The 22,014-nt window shown below is 42.1% G+C and overlaps 1 protein-coding gene across 1 annotated transcript in view; it reads right to left on the bottom strand.

The window, feature by feature from the left end:
* LOC106026989 (5E5 antigen-like) overlaps positions 1 to 22,014 on the bottom strand; it is an 83,741-nt gene that overhangs the window by 47,916 nt on the left and 13,811 nt on the right. The window contains exons 2-3 of the mRNA XM_063255565.1: positions 17,856 to 18,032; positions 4,023 to 4,199 (exon numbers count right to left, since the gene is read on the bottom strand). Of these exons, the coding sequence (XP_063111635.1) occupies positions 4,023 to 4,199; positions 17,856 to 18,032 (354 nt within the window). The remainder of the gene's footprint in view (positions 1 to 4,022; positions 4,200 to 17,855; positions 18,033 to 22,014) is intronic.

Genomic DNA, 22,014 nt, shown 5'->3' with positions numbered 1-22,014 from the left:
CTAAGATACCCACCCAGTTCCTCTGCAGGGACCACAGCTCACAGAGCCACTGAAATGCAACTGCTCTTGGGTTCTGGTGACAACCACCCCAAGTTCCTCTGTGGGGGATCTGCCGCTTCCCATTCTCCAGCTGAGCATGGCTGGAGGGAAGGCTGGCTGGGGGTCCCAGGGTACCTGAGACTATGCTGATGAAGGACCCCATTGCTCCTATGTGACACAATGGGGAGAAAACAAGATCAAACAGAATGACTGAGACTGACAAGAACAAAGCCCAGTACCCTGCCCAGCCCTGAGTCTAGCTCCCCGCAGCAACGGCCCTCAGTTCTTCCAGCCCTGTGCTCCTGGTATTTACTAATACAGTATTTTTTATTCTCAATTTTAGAACATCACATTGACTTTCTACTATATAAGACTGGAGCGTGGTCCTTAGGCGGTCACCAGTGCACACACACACATACATTATCACTCATCTTTCATTTTGCTCATAATATTTGGTTGACATGGTACTCAGGATTCACACTATGATGGTCTTGTTAAACTGTTCATTGCTGGGCTAGTCAATGAATGCTAATTACAGTTTTCAGTTATGAATTCCCTGAGAATTAGAATTCATAACCAGCTGATAGGCAAAAGTAACAAAAATCTGAGACTAGCAAATGACGGCAAGAGTGTGAAACAGGAAATGCTGACTGCTGTAGCCACTTCAGAAGCAGTGACACAGGCAGTACTCCAGGAACCTGCATTCACCTGTGCCTGGCAGCTCCAGGCCCTGCGATGCCCGAGAGCCTCACAGATGTGCTGGAAAATGCTCGCACCAATGTTGTTCATGCGCAGAGTTTTTAATAGCAAAAAATGGGGAAACAGGCCAAACTGCAAATCCTAAGGAACGGATAAATTATATAAGGCAGTTAAAATGAACAACACATAGCTTTCATATCAACAGTGAGGCATCTCAAAAGCCCAGTGCTAAATGGGATAAAAAGAACAGTAGTAACATTTATGCAAAGTTTGAAAGTATGTAAAATACTACTGCTTGATATTCACTGGCATGTACACATGAAGTAATACTGTAGAAACAAAAATAGAAACAGTAAGTAACAAGTTCAGGATTGAGGTTATTTATAAAGAAAGAATGCAGGGACTAGAGTCAGAAGTGTCATTTTCTGTAGGTTGGGAAGCATACCCTAATCTTTAAAAGGAGAAAGGAGAAAAAGGAAGTTGGCTTTAATTTGCTGATCCTCCCTTAAATGTTTCCTCCTAAAAATGACATCAAATGAAAGAAACCCTACTCCACTCAGGGGGCCTGATCTTAAATTCAGGAATAAATGGCTCTCCTGATAGGCAGGTACTTCCAACATCTGTTTCCATGGCTGTGTCTTCCCTGCTACCTGGATGGTACAATGAAAGATTTTAGGCACCACCAAGTGCTACAACATGTCCGCTGAAATAGAAAATGCAGTGTGTGTGTGTGTGTGTGTGTGTGTTGTGTGTGCACCAGTACAGAATCACCAATGGGGGAAATTCCTAAAGGGTTCCTGACTCTCCAGAAGCTTGCAAGCTCTAAGCAGGTCTAATTTTTCATGGTGCCAACCAGCAGATGTCCAAATGCTCAGAACCTCTGAGCTAGTCTGTGTCGTGTCCTATACGCCAACAGGTCCCTGACCCAAATCCTCCCGCACGGTGGTCAGGGATAATACACTGGGACCACATGGACAGGAGTCCACACTCTGGTCACAGCTGGACTGGGTCACCTTGGGGAGTTGGTTTCCGTGCCTGTGACACAAAGACATGCTGTTGCGCTCACATGGGCTGGCACAGCACCAGGCATGTGGCCAGCACTAACACAGTCTGCAGGGCTACGTCCGTCATCTCCGCAGTCTACACTCTCCACTCCTGTTTCCTATTTTCACAACTGTCACCAAGTACCATGTCACTGCTATGGGAGATGTCAGCCCCAGTCCCCCCTCTCCTCACTAGGGAAGGAGTTTATCAGTCCTATACTTGTCTCAGTCCTATACTTCTGTGTCAGGACACAGAATGAGCTGTGTGTTAAATGGGTGGACAGAGGGATGAAGGAAAGAAGGAATCCTGCCAGTCACGCTGCACAACTGGGTATGAGGACTGAAAGTTTCTAAAAATGAGCTTGGTGACTTCTAAATCATTTATCAACAGCATCATGCCTGCCATCGAACTTCCAGAAGTTTAGCACGATGAAAGTAAGAACGATCATCAAAGAGATAATCTTTCTTGTCTCCTCCTCCCTTTTGGGGGAAGGAGGAGACAAAGTACTGGGAGACAAAGCTCCCACTGAGCTTCATCCCCAGCCATTTTTTTTTAAATTTTATTTCAAAGGAAAAAGAGAAAAAAACAAAACAAAACAAAGTGGTATAAGGGCACAAGCAATACAGAACCACAAAAAAAAAAAAAAAAAAAAAAACAAAAAAAACAAAAAACAAACCCGGCAAGAAATCACCAGTCAACTGGTTTCTTGCTGTTTTGTTTTTTGTTGTTGTTTTTTTTTTTTTTTTTTTTTTTGTGGTTCTGTATTGCTTGTGCCCTTTTTTTGTTTTTTTTTTTAAGTTTTGAAAACAGGGTCTCACTAAGTCACTAAATTGCCAAAGCGAGGCTCAAATTTTCAATCCTGCCTCACCCTCCCAGGGTGCTGGGATTATGGGCATGCACCCAACCAATTATTCTCAACTCAACAGTGACACAGTAAGGAGAGGAAGTATTAGGCAGTAGAGAGCTGGACAGTCCTAGGCCCAGAGAGAGACTTGGCATCAAGACAGCTGTGGACAGGACAGGTGGCGGGCACACCTGCAGGCAGCTGTTCTTTCTGCTAGTGCCAGTGAGACGAGGCAGAGACACAGTGGATGCAAGAAAGTGGGAAGCCAGAAGGGTTTGCAGGTTGTTCTCTGAACAGCAAGGCCTGCAGTGCAGTAACAGCTCCAGCCTCTGTCCATCTGGAAAGGAAAGGCCCCTGTCCATCTGCATAAAAGTGAGGGGAGGGCCTTGCTCCTACTGCCTCAGCAGAGACTGGATCAGGCACCAACTGGGCTCCTTCCCGCCACCTCCCTCCGCATCTTGTAGGGCACCAGCAGGGCACCTGCTATTTCAATTATCTCCAGGCATCACATCCCAGGCAGGAAAGTGATCAGAACTTAATGACTCATCCTATCCCACAAAACAGCTCTGCTCTTATCGTTATGTCTGAAAGTATACAGAGGTAGGACTGAGACAAAAAAGGCAGATTTTTTTTTTAAAAATGCTTCATTTTAACAACACAGGAAAATAAATCAAGCATGTTTTCAAAAGTTCAAAAATAAGGGGCTTACAATTACTGAAAAATGAAATCTGCATATAAAACTCTAGTAATTGTGGGTAATAGGTGAAGAAAATTATGCATGTGCTTGAATTTTTAACATGTCTTAGTTATTCTATCTATAAGATGCAGAACAAAGTGAATGTGACTTAAATTTTGTAAATGAAAACGGGCTACTAATTAAGCTTGTCCTTCAAAGTGCTGCGTGTAAGGAAGTGCTCCTATTCAGTTTAGCCTGACTCTCGGGTATAATTCCCAGAGGCTCTTCCTAAAACTCAGGTGAGCCCCATCCCTGGAGTAAGCACAGACTCCAAGTTAGTGGTGCTCTCTGGGAGATCAACCATTACATTCAGAAATTCAAAGCAAGCTGCTAAAAACCATTACCATTCGCAACCATTCTGTGTGAATGAAGATTCTCTTAGCAGTATGTAACCAAAATGAAAATAAACTTGCAGTTAACATGGATATGTTTTCAGTGCCTACCTTGGGGGTCCCCAAATTCAGTCCTTACTGAATGTTATAAAACTGTGAAACGTCTAGGCAGATAACATGCATTTATTTTAATGGAATAAACATTGTTTTATATTATAGTCTAAGGTAACATGCATTTAACACAGTATTATCCATTTTTGGGGAAACTATTGACTTAAGTAATTCTCTTCCAGGTAATACTTGCTATCAACTCTTTAAAGTCACTTACGACTGGTCCTGCTTGTAGGAGAGGGAAAAAAAGTCGTAAACCAAGCACACTCCAAACACCGTGACACCTGTCTCCTTCACCAGCATTGCGCAGGTCCCCAGAAGCAAACTGAGCAGCAGGAAGAAGGGTGAAGCTGCAGGAGGGAGACAGCCCCCCGCACCATGCTGGTCCAGACTCCTGGAAGACAGGGGACAGTCTTTCAGCCTCAGAAGTGTGGGTCACATAAGACACTTAAAGATAAGATACAGTGTCAGTTTCACTGCACCCTAAGCAAGTAAGTAGGTCAGCAAAGACTTTTTCAAGAACGTTCACCATGGAGTCACTGAAAACTGCTAAGACAGAAAAAAAAATGCCTAGTAATAAACTTGTTACTTAAATTATGATATTTATAAATTACGGTAAAATAGGGACTATAACAAATGAATGCTTGAAAACTAAGCTATTCAAAATTCTACCATAAAGGTGTATTTAGGGAGATGGCAAGAAGTTTAAGAGAATACTTTGTAAGAAACAATATGAGTCACAAACAACTTCACAGCTCTGGGCAGTCAGCAGGTCCAACACCACTCTGTAGGTCCCAGCAGGACCAGACAAGCAGTTACTCTGCCTGCTGGGCTTCCTGTCCCCTGCATGGGAAACAGGAGTGTCATGCCAGAGGGAGCACTGAACAAACGTCTTTGTTTATTCACGCCAAATTTCACTGTCATCATCATTAGACTGAAGTGTCTCCACCAAATAGTCAGGGGACAGATATACCAAAATATGACACATTCCTTTTTGTGATATTCTCACCTGTTTGTTTTCTTTGAGCCAATCCATACCTTAAGATTTATTTTCCATGAGCATGTATTAGGTAGGGTTTATTTCTTCTCAGCTTAACTTACAACAGGATTTTTCAAAAACTCTACCATCCTATAAAATCTTTCCACTGGATGAAAGAGTACTGGCCCCCGAAACAACCCTTCAGCAGGTGCTTTGTCTGCTGGCCCCCCTCCTCAAGTGAAGGCCAGTGCTTCTGAGCAAGTGATGAGCCTTCGAACAATCGCATACATTCCACACAGTTTTTACAGTAGATAAACTTTTTTCTGTAGAGTTGGTCTATGCCATAAACCTATGAAGGGGAGCAGGACAAATACCTGTGACAATACAGCTCAGTACCTCATGGCCATGGACATGCTGCCAGGTTAATCAGGTTCCCACACAGCACCACACAGAGGAAGCCCCAGAGAAAAAGTTTAAATTAAAGCAGTTAATTCTGGTGCAACACCAGCGTAAAGAAGGTGCAAATGTAAAATATGGGCTTAACTTTTTAAAACTTCACAATACTTCATGTGACTAAGATTTAGTGGGGGTCCAAAGCCAGAACCTGGAGACCAATACTATCCAGAGAAAAGGCTCCATCCTTTGTCACAAATCTTCATGAGACTTAATTCATCCCACTGTTGACAGCAGACTGACACTGGTTTCTACCAGGGTCTCGCATCTCAGTGCTGCTGGCACTTTCCTGCAATGGACGCTATGCAGGGCCCATCTCTAGATCCTGGGGTGCTCATTTAGCAGCAATCTTGCTTTTGACCCGTCGGATGCCAGTAGCACCCCTTCAGATGTGCCAAGCAAAATGTCTGCAGACATCAGCAAAAGTTCCAGGAGGGAGGGAGGGAATGGGGGCCAAGGAAGGGGGCAGGCTGCTCCTGATGAAGACCATGGGTATAGAACAGTGTTCCTCAGACAGAGTCCTGGGCCTTGTAAGATCAACCTCAGTGAACCAATCTGCAGACCAAGGTCACAGACCCTTAAGCAGGCACTGCTCCAGGAAGCAGCAGTGTGGCAGACTGCCTCCTTTCAAGGGCCACACTCTGGGCCTCGATTCCTTTACCCCTCTTATGCTCTCCCAACTCTCCCTTTTCCTATGTGGCTCCCACAGGACACAAGTGAGGATCTGACTGCTTGGCAGGAAGGGCACAGTATAGTGGAAAATTATTTTATTGCTTTTCATTTTCCCAGGGCAAAAAAGCATCTGTATTTTGACAAAAAGACTATAGGCCAGAAAACCACAGCTGAGAAACAGACCACAGACAAATAGACTGGAGCACTATAGCCAGTACATTTTGGCTCAGAGCTAAAATTCCAAATTCCATTCTCAGCCAAAAACTACAAGTAAAAGAAATAGGAAGAAAGAGCACAGGTTCCTAGCAGTGGGCAAGTAGTCTTTTCTAAGTGATACAACAACAGCTTCGAGTGGGACTGAAGACAAGAGCCTAGCATGGGCTAGGAAGGGGCTCCTGTCCGTGCAGCTCATCAAGCCCTCACAGCCCAGGCGTCTCCCTCCTGTCCCCAGTGCGGCTCACTGAACAATACATACCTGTTGTAGGAGAGAAAGGCCAGGAGGAAAAGGAGGCACGCCAACACGTCAGCTCTGCCCACAATTCCAGCCACCCAGAAGTTAACACAGTAATAAATTTAAAACTCAGAAGGTTATTCTCAGAATATCTTGCAGAAATGTTTTTGATTTTAGATGAGTGGAAGGGCATAATAAAACAGAAAATGTAATGTTCTTCAAATTCTCATTTATGATGGACCACCTCTGACTAATACATATAGAGTCCACCAAGGAAACGTACGCGTGCTTCGGCAGACTGCTGTGCTTACTAATAAATGTCTGGAAGCAAATGGCCAACATTTATAATTGTAGAGGCCAAAGGTAACATATTAATTTCATGATGTCACAATAAATTTAGCATTAAAATATTATACAAGTTTTTCTTTTCCTGATGTGTGTGTACATTTTTTTTGGCAGACTGTACATTTAACAATAAGGCATAGAAGAAGAAAAACAGGAAGGCCAAAATTTTCATGATTTAACTTCTACTCTGTAGAAAGATAATTCACATCATCAAAGTTTATTCATTTATTGATTTTTCACAAAAGCTTTCAGAGCTGAGGGTGCAACTCAGTGTTAGAGCCCTTGCCTACCACGCACAGCGCCTTAGGTTCAAGTCACAGCACCACACGTGCACACAAACGCTGAAGCAATGCTGGGGATCAGCACTGTGCTAGTCTTTGGGCATCACACTGATTAACAGAGCAGAGAATATTTACACAATGAAGGGAAAAAACAGGTGAGGAATTATACTTGTAACAAGAAACAGAATGAGTTTGAACTCATGATTGCTACACGAGTCTGTGTGTGTGTGTGTGTGTGTGTGTGTGTGTGTGTGTGTGTGTGTGGGCGCGCTCTGCCAGTGAAAGGGCTTAAAGGCAACATATCCCAGTGGCACACAGCAATCCTGGCACCCACTATAAACCATTTTCCCTAACGACAACACCAGCTCCTTTGAAAAAAGGCTGAGTTCTGGGCTGAGGTTAGGGATATTCCAGAGACTAGGCCATCTTCCTATGTCAAAAAAATTAGACAGTACTGAAAACATGATAGTCAAAAGGACACAGAAGCCAACAACAAGAGGCTGTCACTGACCACAACTAAGATGATTTTAATATTGAAATAAATGAAGGCCATATTATTTTATAAACCACAGGAAAAACAGAAACCCATGCATCCATATGGAGTATATGTGGAGGATGAATAAAGGACACAAATGCAAGTATACAACAGCAAATAAGGCATGAGAAAAAAGGTCAGTTCCTGCTTCACTAAAAAGGCAGCTAAAGAATGTGGAAGAACTAGGGGAGGTAGAAAATAACCATTTTGCCTCCAAAACAGTAAAGGAACAGCAAGCAACATCAAAAATTATAGGGCTGGAGCACAGTACAGTTCAGTGGGAGAATGCCTGCCCGGCAGTGCAAGGCCCTGGGTTAGATTCCCGCACTGAAAATACAACGCTAAACCTAGAGCGTGAAAATTTTTGAGGTATAAGATATTTGCATGGCTTTAAAGTATTGCCTTATCAACTATTTATTCTCTAGGAGAAATGTTTAAATACACTGCAGAAAATGTTGTAGTGCACTATACCTTCCTTGAGGACTCAAAATTAAAGTCACCATCCCTGAGAAAACTGAAATCACCATTTATGCATTATTCTAGCTAAGGCTATTATAACCTAAATAAAATCACTGGAAAAGTCAGACAAACTCAACAGTCCATAAGATATAAACATATCATATGTTTAAAAGTTATAAAATATATCCTATATTAATATTTTATAATAAACATTTTATTACATCTTAATTTATTATGGTTTATGCCACATCATTCCTAATTACATGATAATTCATGATCACAATACTGTATATATTATATGCTGCAGAGGTATTACGCTGTGGTACCTTGGTTGACAATCTTAATTCATTAGTATGTCAGGTACTAAATTTTATATATTTATATTCTATGTATTATTTATTTATAATTATGTCTATATTATTTTATTTATATGTAAGAGATTTTAATGTACCATAGTATTAAATTTTACTATACCACATAGACAGTAATCTATATATAATTATCACTTTTTGGCATTTTGGCTAAGATCAAGTGTAATTTGTATACACTATAATATTTTTATTTACATTACAAATTTTCATATAGACTGACTATATATTATAAATTCTACATTATATATTTATATAATATTTATGTAATTGCATGCTATACATTTATGTATTGCGATCATAAATATACACATTTTAACATAAATTCTTAATTAAATTAAAATACATGAATTATAGAAAGACAGTAAAGATTAACAGCTGTTCCAAACCAAAGAAGACTAAAAAGAAATATGAGTAATACCTTCCATTTCACAGGACTGAATCATTAATGCTCAAAGAGTCATGGATTGTACAGTCCACTCCTAGACAGCTTCGGGAAATAGCCCAGATTTTTAGGCAGAGGGAGAAAGACAGGATGATTGATACATGTGCTGAAACATTAAAAACTAGTGAATCTGAGAAAGAACAGTCATTCTGTGTATTTTTAAAGTCCGAAATTATTTCAAAGATATGTTACTTCACAGGGTCCTGAGCTGGAAGTAGGGTATGAGGCAGACCTCTCTTTGTAAGTCTTTGTAGTATTTTGCTACATAAGATATATGTGCATTTCCCTTCATTAAAAGCAAAAAAAAAAATCATAAAGGAAAAAGATGTAGTTTTTCAAACGCTAACAAGAGGCCCCAAAAGAGCTAGATGAGATGTGGCTCTGAGGAAGATTATCATTTCAGGCACAAAACCAGCACCAGCCCAATCCCTCAGAGCTCAAGGTCTGCAGCATGTTGGAGAATCAATCAACAACATCAGAAAATAATTTCCTGGGAAACAGACCCACCCGCACCCTCCCACAGAGAACAGGCTTCACGGTGATAAGGGTGCAGTGCCAGTCCAAACCATAAACTTCCGGAGCCCGAGGCTTCAAGACAGACTCCTCGGCCATCTGCCTGGAACTTCACAATCGTTCCTCTCAGATCTGGTTCTGGTGTAACTATGATGGTGTCTAGAAAGCAATGACACATACAAGTGTCCTCCTGGAGAACACTGGTGTGACTTCTTCCTTTTGCTTTCAGAGAAGAGGGTAGAGCTCACAACAGTGACACAGGGGTTCCTGCATGGCTTATTAAAACTGTCTTTCCACACTAAATGGACATACACGATACCTTAATTTTGCTTATTAAACAGTCTAACATTACAGTGAAGAATCTTAGTAAAAAATAAGGAATTCTCGTCCAACACCAAGAGAAAGCTGGACAAGGCTGAAGAACTGCACAGGCAACCGAGAGCTGAAAGCTCACACGTTGTTCGCTGATTGGCTAATCTGTAAGGAACCGAGGGCCAGCCAGGGAAGCTCTTGACAGCCTGGGATCACCATGATGTACAGACATACACAGCTCACACGCAAGATCTGTAGAGTAACAGTTGTGCACAGGTACCAGAGAAGGCCAGACCTGCTCAGCCTACACCTACACCCTCCTTGGGCCTGCAGCTCAGCATCACAAGGCCTGTAAAGGTTAAAGGGTGGCGGGGGAGAAGGCCACCAGAGTCTCTGGATAAAGCCGACTCTGGGTCCAAAGTGACGCTCATCTCAGCACAAATGCTCTGGCCAGTGGCAAGATATACAAGCTGACACTGAGTGCAGCAAGCTGGATGAAGCAATCACCTAACGCACTGAAGGTATCTGAAAGCCCTGCTCCTCAGGCTGGAGCCAGTCCGAAGCCGCAGCAGCAGTACGTGCAGCCTGACTGTACCAAACAGGAAGAATGGTGTATCCCTTAGAGAAGCTCAGAGGAGGTGTTGAAATGCCAGTGATAACCAGCAGGCGCCCTTACCAGCCCAAACCACTGAGCATACACCATATCCCTGTTGAGCTGAGGCCTTTGGGATGATGGGTTGGGTATCTCTCATCATCTGCTATTGGATAGAGCAGCTATTGCCTCTGATCCCATCAGTCAACAGCACCAAGCTTAGTAATCATATTCCGCTTAACACAAATGTTCCAAATGCCTCCTGTGTGACAGATAGTGTGCCAACCGGAGGGACTTCAAGTCTGACAGAGTTAGAAGAAGCATTAATATGGATACAAAGAAGTCAGATGCATGACCAGGGCAGGCTGGATGGAGGGGCTGGCTCTGCAATACAAGGCTTAAAAGAGAGATGGTGAGGATTTCAAGAAGCTCAAAATGGGGGATGTGATTTCCATGCCAGGAGAAGAATCAGAATGCACTCCAGTTGGAGGACAGAAGAGTGGCAGGGATAGAAGTCATGGAATGTTTCTGGAAAGGGCTGCTAACAGTGACAAACAGCATGGAGCCTGGGAAAGAAAGAGGCACGGGAAGCAGAGACGGAATGTTAGGTTTGCACCTGTTAGACTCAGCTCTGTGACACTGTAACCTGAACTATACAGTGACAGAAAATGAAAAAGCAACTGGCTGCCAGATGCAGTGTGCACCTGTAATCCCACTTACTCAGGAGTCTGAGATACGAGGATTACTAGTTCAAGGGCAGCATCGGCAAACTGAAAAGACCTCGTCTCAAAACAAAAAATAAAAAGGGCTGGGGTGTAGCTCAGTGATGGAATGATTACCTAACATACAGAAGGCTCTGAGTCAAACATCCACTGCCATAAGAAAAAAAAAATTAAAGCAACTGGTCAATCATGATAGTTAAGTAAAAAATACAGATGCAGAAGGACAGCATGTATTTTAGGTTTAAGCAGCAGATGTTATGTTTTGTGTCTAAATGTTCCCTAAACCTCCATGTGCTCACAGGTGGGGCTCTGCAGAGCTGGATGCTGGGTATGTAATGCTGGGATTAAGGGTTTATGGTACTAAATTAGTCCACTGTTGGCATTAGCATGGTTCTGGGTGTGGCTGAATGGATTTACTGAAGATCCGAGATGTGGGTGGCACCACCCAAAAGGCCTGTAGCTCGGATGACATAACAGGACAAGGCAGGCTCACTACGTGCTGCTCACTACTTGCTGCCCCCACTCCATGGGCTGTCTCTCCTCGGCCATGCCAGCCTGTCTTGGAGCCAGCCAACTAGGGCTGAAATCTCTATAAACTGTGAGCTAAAATAAACCTTTCCTTTTTTAACTGTAGAGGTCAGGTGTTTTGTCTCAGCAACAAGAAAAGACAGCAGGTCTTCATCCACCAGGGAGTGGTATAACCTGGGAACTGGAGTCTTCAACCAACATCCAAACACTGAAAACGACCATCAATGGACAAAAGAGGGTAGAGTTCAAAACAAGCGGAGTAGCCCTTATCCAAAGTCCTTGGTACTAGAAGTGCTTATGAATGTAGAGTTTTTCAGACTTTGGAATATTTGCCTATACAGTACATGAGATACCTTGGTAAGGGGACCCAAGTCTAAACCCAACTCCACAAGTGTTTGCACAGACGAAGGTAATTTTATACAGTATCTTCCCACGTGTTTTGAGTGTGACCTGTCTCATGATATCAAGTGTGCATTTTCCCACTATGACATCATGTCAAGACTTCAAAAGTGTCAAGTCAGAGCATTTAGGGTTTTCAGGTTAGGGACATTGAAACTGTAATGTAGCTTAGAAACCCCTGGCAAGGTTAATAGAATCCCATGTGGAACTTGCCAACTAGGTCTTAATTTGCTCTCAAAACTTGTTATTTTTTGCAATACCACTCATGGGATTTGTGTAAAGTACACTCTCTGTATAAAATGATTAATATTTATTTTATCTGCTAGAATGAGCTCCATTTGCATAGTGCTAGGAATACATAATTTAACACACGGCAACAGCTACAAGACAGACTAACTGCTAAGACCATAAGCAATTTTCTCCTCCATCCTCTCATCCCAGTTCTAAAAATGCAGACCTCCTTCCAACACCAGGTCTTCCTGCTCTTACTTGCAACTTGCCGTAAGTGCATTTGTCCGTATCAGTAATGATAACATCTTAATTTTTATAGAATTAAAATAATTTCCTCATTTTTCTGATTTCTCTGATAATTTTTCTCATCATTTAGGATTTAGAAAAATATACACATTTTCCAAAAAGTACAATGTTCAGAAACCTTTCCAAGAATCTGAAAGCCTTAGGTCAGTATAGGTCTACCTTATACATTGCTATTGCCCTAGAGAGTGATATTCTATAGTCGCTATAATTTATGCTCTCAAATATCGAAAGATTGAGTAAATGGATGAATTTGTCCCTATCTAGTTAAAGTGGATATACTGTTTCTCTCCTCTAGAGTTCTTGTGTTACTGTAACATACGGCTTTGTCTTGTACTGATTTATGGGTCTGGTTTCTTTTAGTTTTCCACAGCTTGTAAGAAACTATAGGAGGGGCCCACTACCCAAAGCCTGTTTCCCTGGCACCTGTGGAAGCTCTGCACCAAGCATGTGCTCAGGAACTACTTGTGGATTGATAATAAAGCAAGGTTTTAATCCTATCAACAAAATCATACCAGTGTTTTTAAGTCAGATCGCCACCCCTAAAATTAAATTTTCCTTATGAGACAACTTATACTCCTGTTTTGTTTTTGTTGAACCAAGGAAAGCTACTTCTCAGGAACTCCCTCCCCGACGACACCAAGTGTGACCCCGTGTGTGCACATGCGTGCATGTGTGTGTGTAAGTATCTTACCCCATCTTCTACAAAGTACATCTCTTTTTCTACTTCTGTCCTCCTCAGAAACCTTAACTGAACTATATAATTAAACAGAAATCTATTTCACTTTTTAAGGTAAATTGTTTTGTAAATCAAATTTCTTCAGACCTTTCTTAGATTGGTCCTATCTTCTTGAAAATACAAACATCTTTCCCAGATAAACGTCTAGCTCCAATACTCCTTTGTCCCTTTAATTAAGTTACTATGGATTTTTACTCTGATTAGCCTGATGAAACCCTTGTTGAGGGTCACTTTGCTAACAGGATTTACCACTTTCCTTAGAATCCAACCTAAGCTGTATCAGCTCTTGATGACATGGCCCAAAGCTGCCTGTTGTATGCAGTCTGTCTCTTCATCAGTGAACAAAACTGTTGTGGCCCTATATGTCCACTTTTTCCTGCAATAACTGTTCTTCAGACACTCTAAATTCAGATGTTCCAGTGTACTTTAAAATTATTTGTCACAAACAGCAAATAATTACGTGAAAAAATGTTCAACAGCGCTGGTCATTCAATTGATGTAAATTAAAACAACACTGAGATTTCACCTGACCCCAAAAAGAATGGACAGTATTAAGAAATCAACCAATGATAAGTGGTGGAGGGGCTAAAGGAGAAAAGGAACCCTTCTCCACGGTTGGTGGGAGTGCAGACTGGTGCAACCTACATGGAAATCAGTGCAGAGTTTCCTCAAAATTAGGATTGGAGGTCCCATTTGATCCAGTTATTCCCCTTCTGGACCTCTTCCCAAAAGAACTGAAGACATTATACTACAGCAATATATGTGTATCCATGTTTATAGCAGCACAGTTTATAATAGCCAGATCTAGGAAACACCCTAAATGCCCAAGGACTAAGGAATGGATAAAAACGATGTAGTATCTCTATACAATGGAATACTACTCAGCCATAAAGAATGAAAAACTGCACACTTTTACAGGTAAATGAATGCGCCTTGAGAACATAGTTATTAGTAAAATAAATAATCTATACATGTGTAAACATATTATTTCATTAGTATGACGAGCAGAAAGAAAAAACAAGTATATATGTATGTATATGTCTATACAAAATAGTTAAGATGGTTAAAAAAAAAAGAAGCATAATGGCCTCCTTTGTCATCCACATGGCCTGTTCATAAGCAAACTCAATGCCTCCCTCACTGAACATCTCTGTAGGTTCTGCCTTCCTTTCTACACCTTGTCCCAGTCTTTTTGTCCCAGAGAGAATGACTTCAGGCAAAGCAACGTCTCAGGTCACACTTGTCTTTACTGTAACCCGCTGCGAGCCATTTTGAGTTGACTTGTGGGTGTCTTAAGAATTTTTTGATGTGCTATAAAGTTTGGGCTTTTTGCATGTGGATATCCACTTGTTTCAGGATATTTACTGAAGGTATACACCTTTCTCCACTTTAACTGCTTTTGCATCTTTGCCAGAAATCAATTTTCTGTTATGTGGATATCTATTTTGGGACTCCATATTGGTACCTTGGAGGTTTGTCTATCTTGTTATCAATGCTGTTTTGTCATGATTGGTGTAACTTTGTGATAAGTCGTGGGACTGAGGAGGGTTTTATTCCTTTATCAAAGTTTAGACTATTCTGAGTCTTTTGTATTTCTACAGAAATGTAAGAATCAAAATGTTAATTTTTATGAAAAATGATGTTGGCATTTTGATAAGGCATTGTTTTCTGATCTTTATTATTTGCTTCTATTGGTTTTTATTCTGTCTTTTATTTCTAATTTCTTAAGGAAAGGTATGAGAATATTTCATAACTTTCTTCTTTTCCAATAAATGTACTTGCTGTTTAAAAAATAAAATAAGTTTTCAGAAATACAGCATTTTTTATGACCTGGGATGAAAACTTATCACTGACCCAGTGTCATACATTCTACATGGCTAGGACTGCCAGCACTTGGTGACTTTTCTTCATATTATTTCCAAAAAAACCATTAGAAACTTAGGCATCATATTTAAAATTGTTACCCCATATACTGGGGGACACATTACTGGGGATTGAATTCAGGGCACTCCCACTGAGCACACTCCCTGTGCCCCGCCCCCTACAATTTACATTTATTTTTAAATTCTGAGACAGCATCTCACTGAGTTGCTAAGTGGCCCAGGCTGGGCTCAGACTTGCAGTCCTTTTACGTCGCCCTCCTAGAGTGCTAGGATGACAGTGTGGTTGACTGCACTCAGCTCGTCATCAGAGTTTTAATTACCTGAAAGGGTCTAACCTCCCCTGTGTGGTAAATGCTAACGCCTTAGAGTAAGGCCATGGCGTCACTGCTGTGAATGTGCCCAGTGGGGGTGAAGACTACAGCAGCCTGAAGCACTCCATCTCCACCTACACAAATACAAACGGGCTCCTCGTTACATGGCAGACACTGACTGTATCCCTTCTTCTTACTATTTCCATTTATTTCCCCTCAGCATTTTTTCTTAATGTGACCACATGGTTATGCCTTAAAATATTTTATTTATTATATTATCTCCCGGCAAGAGAAGTATACATCTAATTAATTTTGGGGTGGCCCAGGTGCTAGGATGGAATCCAGGAGTCTCTAGCATGCTAGGTGAACTGCCTACTACTGAATTGTGTCCCTCACTCCAAATTATTTTATTTTTAAATTTCTGGTGATCACAAGCCTGTTTTAAGTTTTTAATTTTGTACAACTATTCCAATTATTAATTCACAATTGCTCAGTACATCACGACTAAAGTGGAAAAATACAAAACATGAAATGTAAAATATAAAATACAAATATAAAAATGTCCATCTTAATAGCATGTAAGTGTAGTGGGTTTCTTTTAATAAGTTCATGTATCCGTTTAATAAGCTCATATCCGTCTAATATGTGCGGAAGAATCTTGCCTAGAATAAGAAGACGGTGCACAGCATTCATTCTATTCCCAGCTTTTGTCTTTATAGACTGCTCACATTAATGAGAGGTATCTGTGTTAAAGCAACCACTTAATGCTTTGATCTCTAAGGTCGTCAGTAATTATCACATAGTGATCCATCATCTTATTCAACAGTGCAGTGATCTGCCAGCTAACACACCGACCAGGTTCCTGCCAGCTAATCGGAAGAACCGCCAGGCTGATCCGTCTCACCCTTGTACCTCCTGCTTGTGCATCACATTAAAGCCCTAGGCCACCAGAGATCGGGGCTGATATTCTGGGAATGATCCCAATCAGTGCTCATCGACATGAATAAATCTGCCTCCAAATCCTAGGTGTATTTTGGTGTTTCTGCTTGCCACTGCAATTGAATTTGGTCAGAAGAAAAGAAATTAAATACATCCATCATTAGAATTACCTGAGCCATTCACTGTTTTTGCAGAACCAGAGCAAGAAGGCTTTACCAAGAGCTACTAAAGGAACATTACTATCATGACTTATATTCACACACTTCCACTCAAGAGGCAGCTTATGCAGCCAAATACAAGGCAAAACTACCTTAATAATGTACTATTTTTATAAAATAATTTTCCTTTATCAATCAGTCTCTCTAGATATGTATATAATATGTCTATATGCACAGGGATATTTGTCAACACTTTGGGTTACAGATTTAGAATTCTGTTGGTGGAAAATAACCAACATACAACCCAACTGAAAAAACCAGTAATAATCAAACCAATTAGTCAAATCAGACTTTGTGTCAGTTTAAACAACTGTACTAATTATGTATCCCTATGACAACTATTTCGCATCTGACTCCAGCATGCCAGCACAGGTCACCATCCCATATATCTAACACCATGCAACACCGAGAGCATGCACGAAGACCATAACTGAAGGTGGCCTCCCACACACACACAGCAAGCCTTCCATGGGTCAGGGGCCTCCGACCTCTGCACACCCAGCACAGGAAGATCCTGACATACGAGGTGCTCCTCCACCTGCTTCAGAGAGGAAAGGGCAGCAGAGAGCAGGCTGAGGAAGAGACGCACCACCTGTTTACTGTGGGTGTGCTCTCGGGCAAGTGGACTGCAGGGCAGTGGCCAGGCCCCAGATGCAGTCTTTAAAATCTGTGGGGCCCCGCACTCCTGGCAAGTCTCCACCAACCTTAGCAGCGCACATAAAGTAAGTCAGCTGTGGGTGCGAAGATGTAAAACAAGACACACTACAGCACCATCTTTTCTGATGCAAAATTGTGAATATGTTAACTAAGGTTATGAGTAGCAACTATGCACACTTTCTAAACAGATTTCCATCACAGCAAAACAACTAACTTCTTACTGAGTAACTTGGAAAACAGTTTATAGGTACTCAATCTCTATTGTATAGAATGTCAATCTAACTCTTCCCAGGCCTCCCCTAGCACTTAAGAGTTCTGCATCATAAACATTATAAACATGAAACAGAGTAGCAATAGGAAAAATACCAACGGAGAACATGCACAATGACAGTATGATAAAAAAAAAATCCCAAAAGGCCCCATCCTGTTAAAAACACATTAGTATCTAAATTTCCTGAAAATAAAAAAGGACTGTGACCATCCATTACTACCTGTAATAACAACAGCAGCTATTTAGAAAAGCAGTTACATCCTGGAGACACATGAAAGCCAATGTGAGCATTCAAAAGGAAAAGTCATGAAGCACTGCGATCTATATATAAAGACACACACTTCCCTAGAGCTGAGGTGACTTGGTTCTGAAAAGGACAAAAGATCAATGGAGCTGATGAGCAGATGGTTCCGGCTGGCACTTCATGGAGCCTGTTACACTCACCGCCTCGGTGTGAACAGGGTACACAGCGAACAGCAAGGCCGTCACAAAGGCAAGGCCCCGGTCCGGAAGACCGGATGTACACAGGTGTACATCAGCACGAGCGTCACCAGGCAGTGCAGGATCACATTCACCACGTGAAAGTAGAATGGGTCCATGCCCGTCAACAGAATGTTGAGCCTGTAAAAAAGTAACAAGGAAAAACGTAAAGCCAGTAGCAGCTACAAGCATAAGCGTGAGAAAAGCAAAGGAAACTCTCACTTTAAAGAAAGATACATTCCCTACCTATGTAATTATTTTTAAATGACTCCTGACAGAGGATTATTTTACATTTGAGTAACCACCACTTTTTTCCTATCTCAGCATTGTCCAGTCTGCAGAAATCAATGCATGCACGATGTACAGTATTATTTCAAGAACCCTTGGTCACACTGAGAAAGCAGACAGGCAGGAACTGATTCTGTTTTCTCTCTATCCACAATGCAAATACCTGCATAATATCCTTGCTTTTACTGCCAGCTCCTCCGAAGCAACTGAGCACTCAAACGCAAATCCAAAGTGCTGTCTGTGGACCCCAGAGCCTTTTCACTGGAGATGAACAGAACCACGAGACTGTGACTGTGCCCACACAGAGACAAATCTGGCAGGAGCCTCACTACAGTGCCACCAAGAAGCACACTTCCAGATTTATGTGCTGGGAGCATCATCCAGTTAACAGCTCACAAGGGATGTATGTTTAGGGTGCTGTATGCTATTGTCAGGGGCAGCAGAAATTCAAAAATGAGTAAAATCACATTTCAGAATTTGTGTAAAACGTTTAACACAAATTTGCATAGATCTCAGAATGTTACTGTGAAGGCTCTGACAAAGAAACTGAAGGAGATCCACCAAAAGAAGGGGAACTTTTGTTTAATAGAATAAAAAATATTTGCAGGAGACAAAAATGCAAAAACAGAAATATCTGAAGTTGCCTTAATTTATGAAAAGGATATAATGTCCCCAAGTTGAGCCTGTGGAGCTACAGAAAATGCACTAGCACTTTGGGAGACACAGGATGGTTCTTTGAGGGCATGAGTATATACACCCTGAGGGACAGCACCTGTAACTGTCTCCACTCTGGTCTACTTACGGTAACCCATTTTACCAGACCATCACTGCAGGTCATTATTCTCGTGCCCTTGATTTGTTTCTCTTACAGAAACAACTCCTCTTTGCCAAAACAACCAAGACTGTAAAAGTCAACTTTAGAAATGACATGTGCATATTTGAAATACTTGGCTTGATCTATGCCCAGCTTTAACCCGCAGAATTTTAAACATCTCAAGTTTTATGTGGGCAAAAGAATTCATCCCCACTCCCACTGAAGCAGTCTCAGTCCCACACTAAGCCTAGGAGAATGGATCGCTGTGAAAGGTCCAAACCCAGGTGCTGGCTCAAGTTCACCCCATCTGTGCCCTGGTGGAGCCCCCAGCCAGCCTGCATTCATCCTTAACACGAGAGCCAGGGTAGGCAGTAAACCCCTGGAAGGGAAGAGGAATGCTGATCTAGGGAATGACCCGTATAGCCAAGCAAAAAAACAGCTTCACAGTCTAGTCCTAGAGGACCTGCAGGTGCAGCAAAGTTGCAGGAAATCAGGAAGCTCAAGACTGAAGAGCCTGCAGAGAGGGGGGCCAAACAGGATTCTTACAGAACCAGAGTGCAGTTCCCCAGGGGCCTCCCTCCTGGGGCTGAGCTCCACTGTCTGCATTCCAACAGGCTGAGTTTTCTGGTCCACATCAGTGACAAGAGGAAGAACCAGCAATCTCCTGCATAGCTGGTAGGTGTCCACACTGGAAGGTCTGTGGTGGGCAACGTGCATCCAGGGTTTCAAAAAGTGTGTATGTACCCTTTGTCTGATCCACTTCTAGGAATTTTCCATAATAACCAGAAACAGTGCTCAAACATTTTGGGTGTATGTGTACACAAGAATGTATCTTACCATACTAATTACAAAAGTTGCAAGGTCTAAAAAGATGGAAAGCAAATTCTTCAAACCATAGACAGGATATCTTGAGACAAACTGCTAGCAAAGTTTTAAAGGCATATCTTACTTGTAATAACAGAAAAAGAATCTCTGGTTCTGGGAGCTAACATGGATTCACAAAAAGAGGGGCTAACTGATTAGCCTCATGATTTAATAGTAGAAGGATGTGACAGATGCATCACATCTTTATTTTAACAAAGGCATTTATCAAGATCTCTTGAAATCTTCCCACATACAAGATAGCTTTAAGACAGATTTGTAGCAACACAAAGCAGAGAGTGGTGGATAATAAATCAATGTCGACTTCCAGGAGAACATGGCGGACAGATAACAGCTACTACGGAGGCTCTCTGAAAGACTCGGCTCAGAAGTCAGGAAGGGTGCGGAGTAAGGAGACATAAGCCGGTGGAGATACGCTCTGCTGACTCAGGAACGAACTGGGCTGAGAGAAACCAACTTGGAATGCAGTCCTGGTGCTAAAACAGGAACAGAAAAGCCTCAGTGTAGAGGCTGGAGCCCGCGCCATTGGAAGCCGCGATTTGGGTTTCCCACCGCACGGCAGCTGCCTCTACATCAGCTCGGCAAGGAGAGAGACGCACGGAAGCTCTGAGAATGGGAATCTGCGAATGGAGTCGAAAACAGGACGGGCAGGGAGGCGTGCACTGACTTGTGGTGAGGTGAGTTAGAGAAACTGACACTCTACCACAGTTTGACTCCAGCGGAGGACTTTCTGGGCCCGGGCAGTCCTGCGGGAGCAGGGCGCGGTGGCAACTTCAGCCACACACCCCCCTCTCAGGCGGGATTGGTGAAAAGTGCCTGGCCTACGTGACGCTGCTGGAGGACCAGGTAGGCTAGCCCAACCCAGATCCCAGAACCTGACGGTGGCTGGGAGGGCAGGCCCTGCGTAGGCTGCCTGGTCTGGAACTTCCTCGTGTGCTGCGTGTGGGTAGAAACACCTAACCGGCGCAATTCGATCAGGCTGTGGCTGACAGGGAGAGAAGCTGGGCCTCCTATGTAAGCTTGCATATATAAGGAACAGAGAATATGGGAAGAGGCAGCAACAAGAAAGGCTCCTCGGCCCCCAATTCTGAGAAACAGGTAATAGCGGACACCACACCAATAGACATAAAGCGCCATATAGAGAGCCTCATAGATCAGTTCAGGAATGAAGTTATCAATGACCTGAAGCTAGAAGTATGCAGAATAGTTAGAGAAATGCTAAGCACCACCCAAGAAAAAACAGATGGTGGAATGGAAGAACAGAAAAAGAGGGGAGAATTGTTTGATGGAGAAAACAGAGAAAGCATAGAATACGTAAAGCAGGTTCAAAGGGACTACCAAGATACTAAGAAGTCTATCGAAGACTGGCATAACAGCTTGAAAGAAACTAAGGACAGACTATCTGAACTGGAGGGCAGACTTGTAATATGGGAGAATGAAATGAAAAAATTCTTAAAAATAACAAAGAAACAAACAGCAATAATACAAAGACAAGAAGATGATAAGAGGATCCATAACTTAAGGATTAAGAACATAAAAGAAGAAGTAGGGACACAAACAAGTGAACTACAAAAGCTACTCACAGAAATAATCCAGGAGAATTTTCCTAATTTAGCAAAAGGTAAAGATACTCAGATGTATGAGGCATACAGGACCCCAGCCACCTACAACCCAAACAGAGCAACACCCAGGCATATAATAATAAAAATTCCAGAAATTCAATACAAGAACAGAATATTAAAAGCTGTCAGAGACAAGAAACACCACTTACAAGGGAACACCCATCAAAATTACAGCAGATTTCTCTGCACAAACCATCAAATCACGAAGCGCGTGGGGGAAATAATTCAAGCTTTGAAAGATAATAATCACCAGCCAAGATTGAGATATCCTGCACAACTGTCCCTGGAAATTGATGGAAAAATAAGGTGCTTCCAGGATAAAGAGGAACTGGGGGAGTTTGCAACCACCAATTCAACTCTACAGAGAGTATTGCAGGATATTCTGAAAAAAGAAAAATACAAAGAATCCAGAAATAGTGGCGGGGAGGCCACAACAAATGGAGCAGAGAACAAAATGAAGAAGACAAACTGACAGCTACTGACAGAAAAAGAGCTCAACAGAAATGAGGCAGAGAAG

This window comes from Cavia porcellus, unplaced genomic scaffold (assembly GCF_034190915.1).
Source record: "Cavia porcellus strain 051 isolate PalLab524CR breed Dunkin Hartley unplaced genomic scaffold, mCavPor4.1 scaffold_8, whole genome shotgun sequence".
In the NCBI taxonomy this organism is placed as follows: Eukaryota; Metazoa; Chordata; class Mammalia; order Rodentia; family Caviidae; genus Cavia; species Cavia porcellus.
This window is presented reverse-complemented; position numbering and strand designations above follow the sequence as displayed.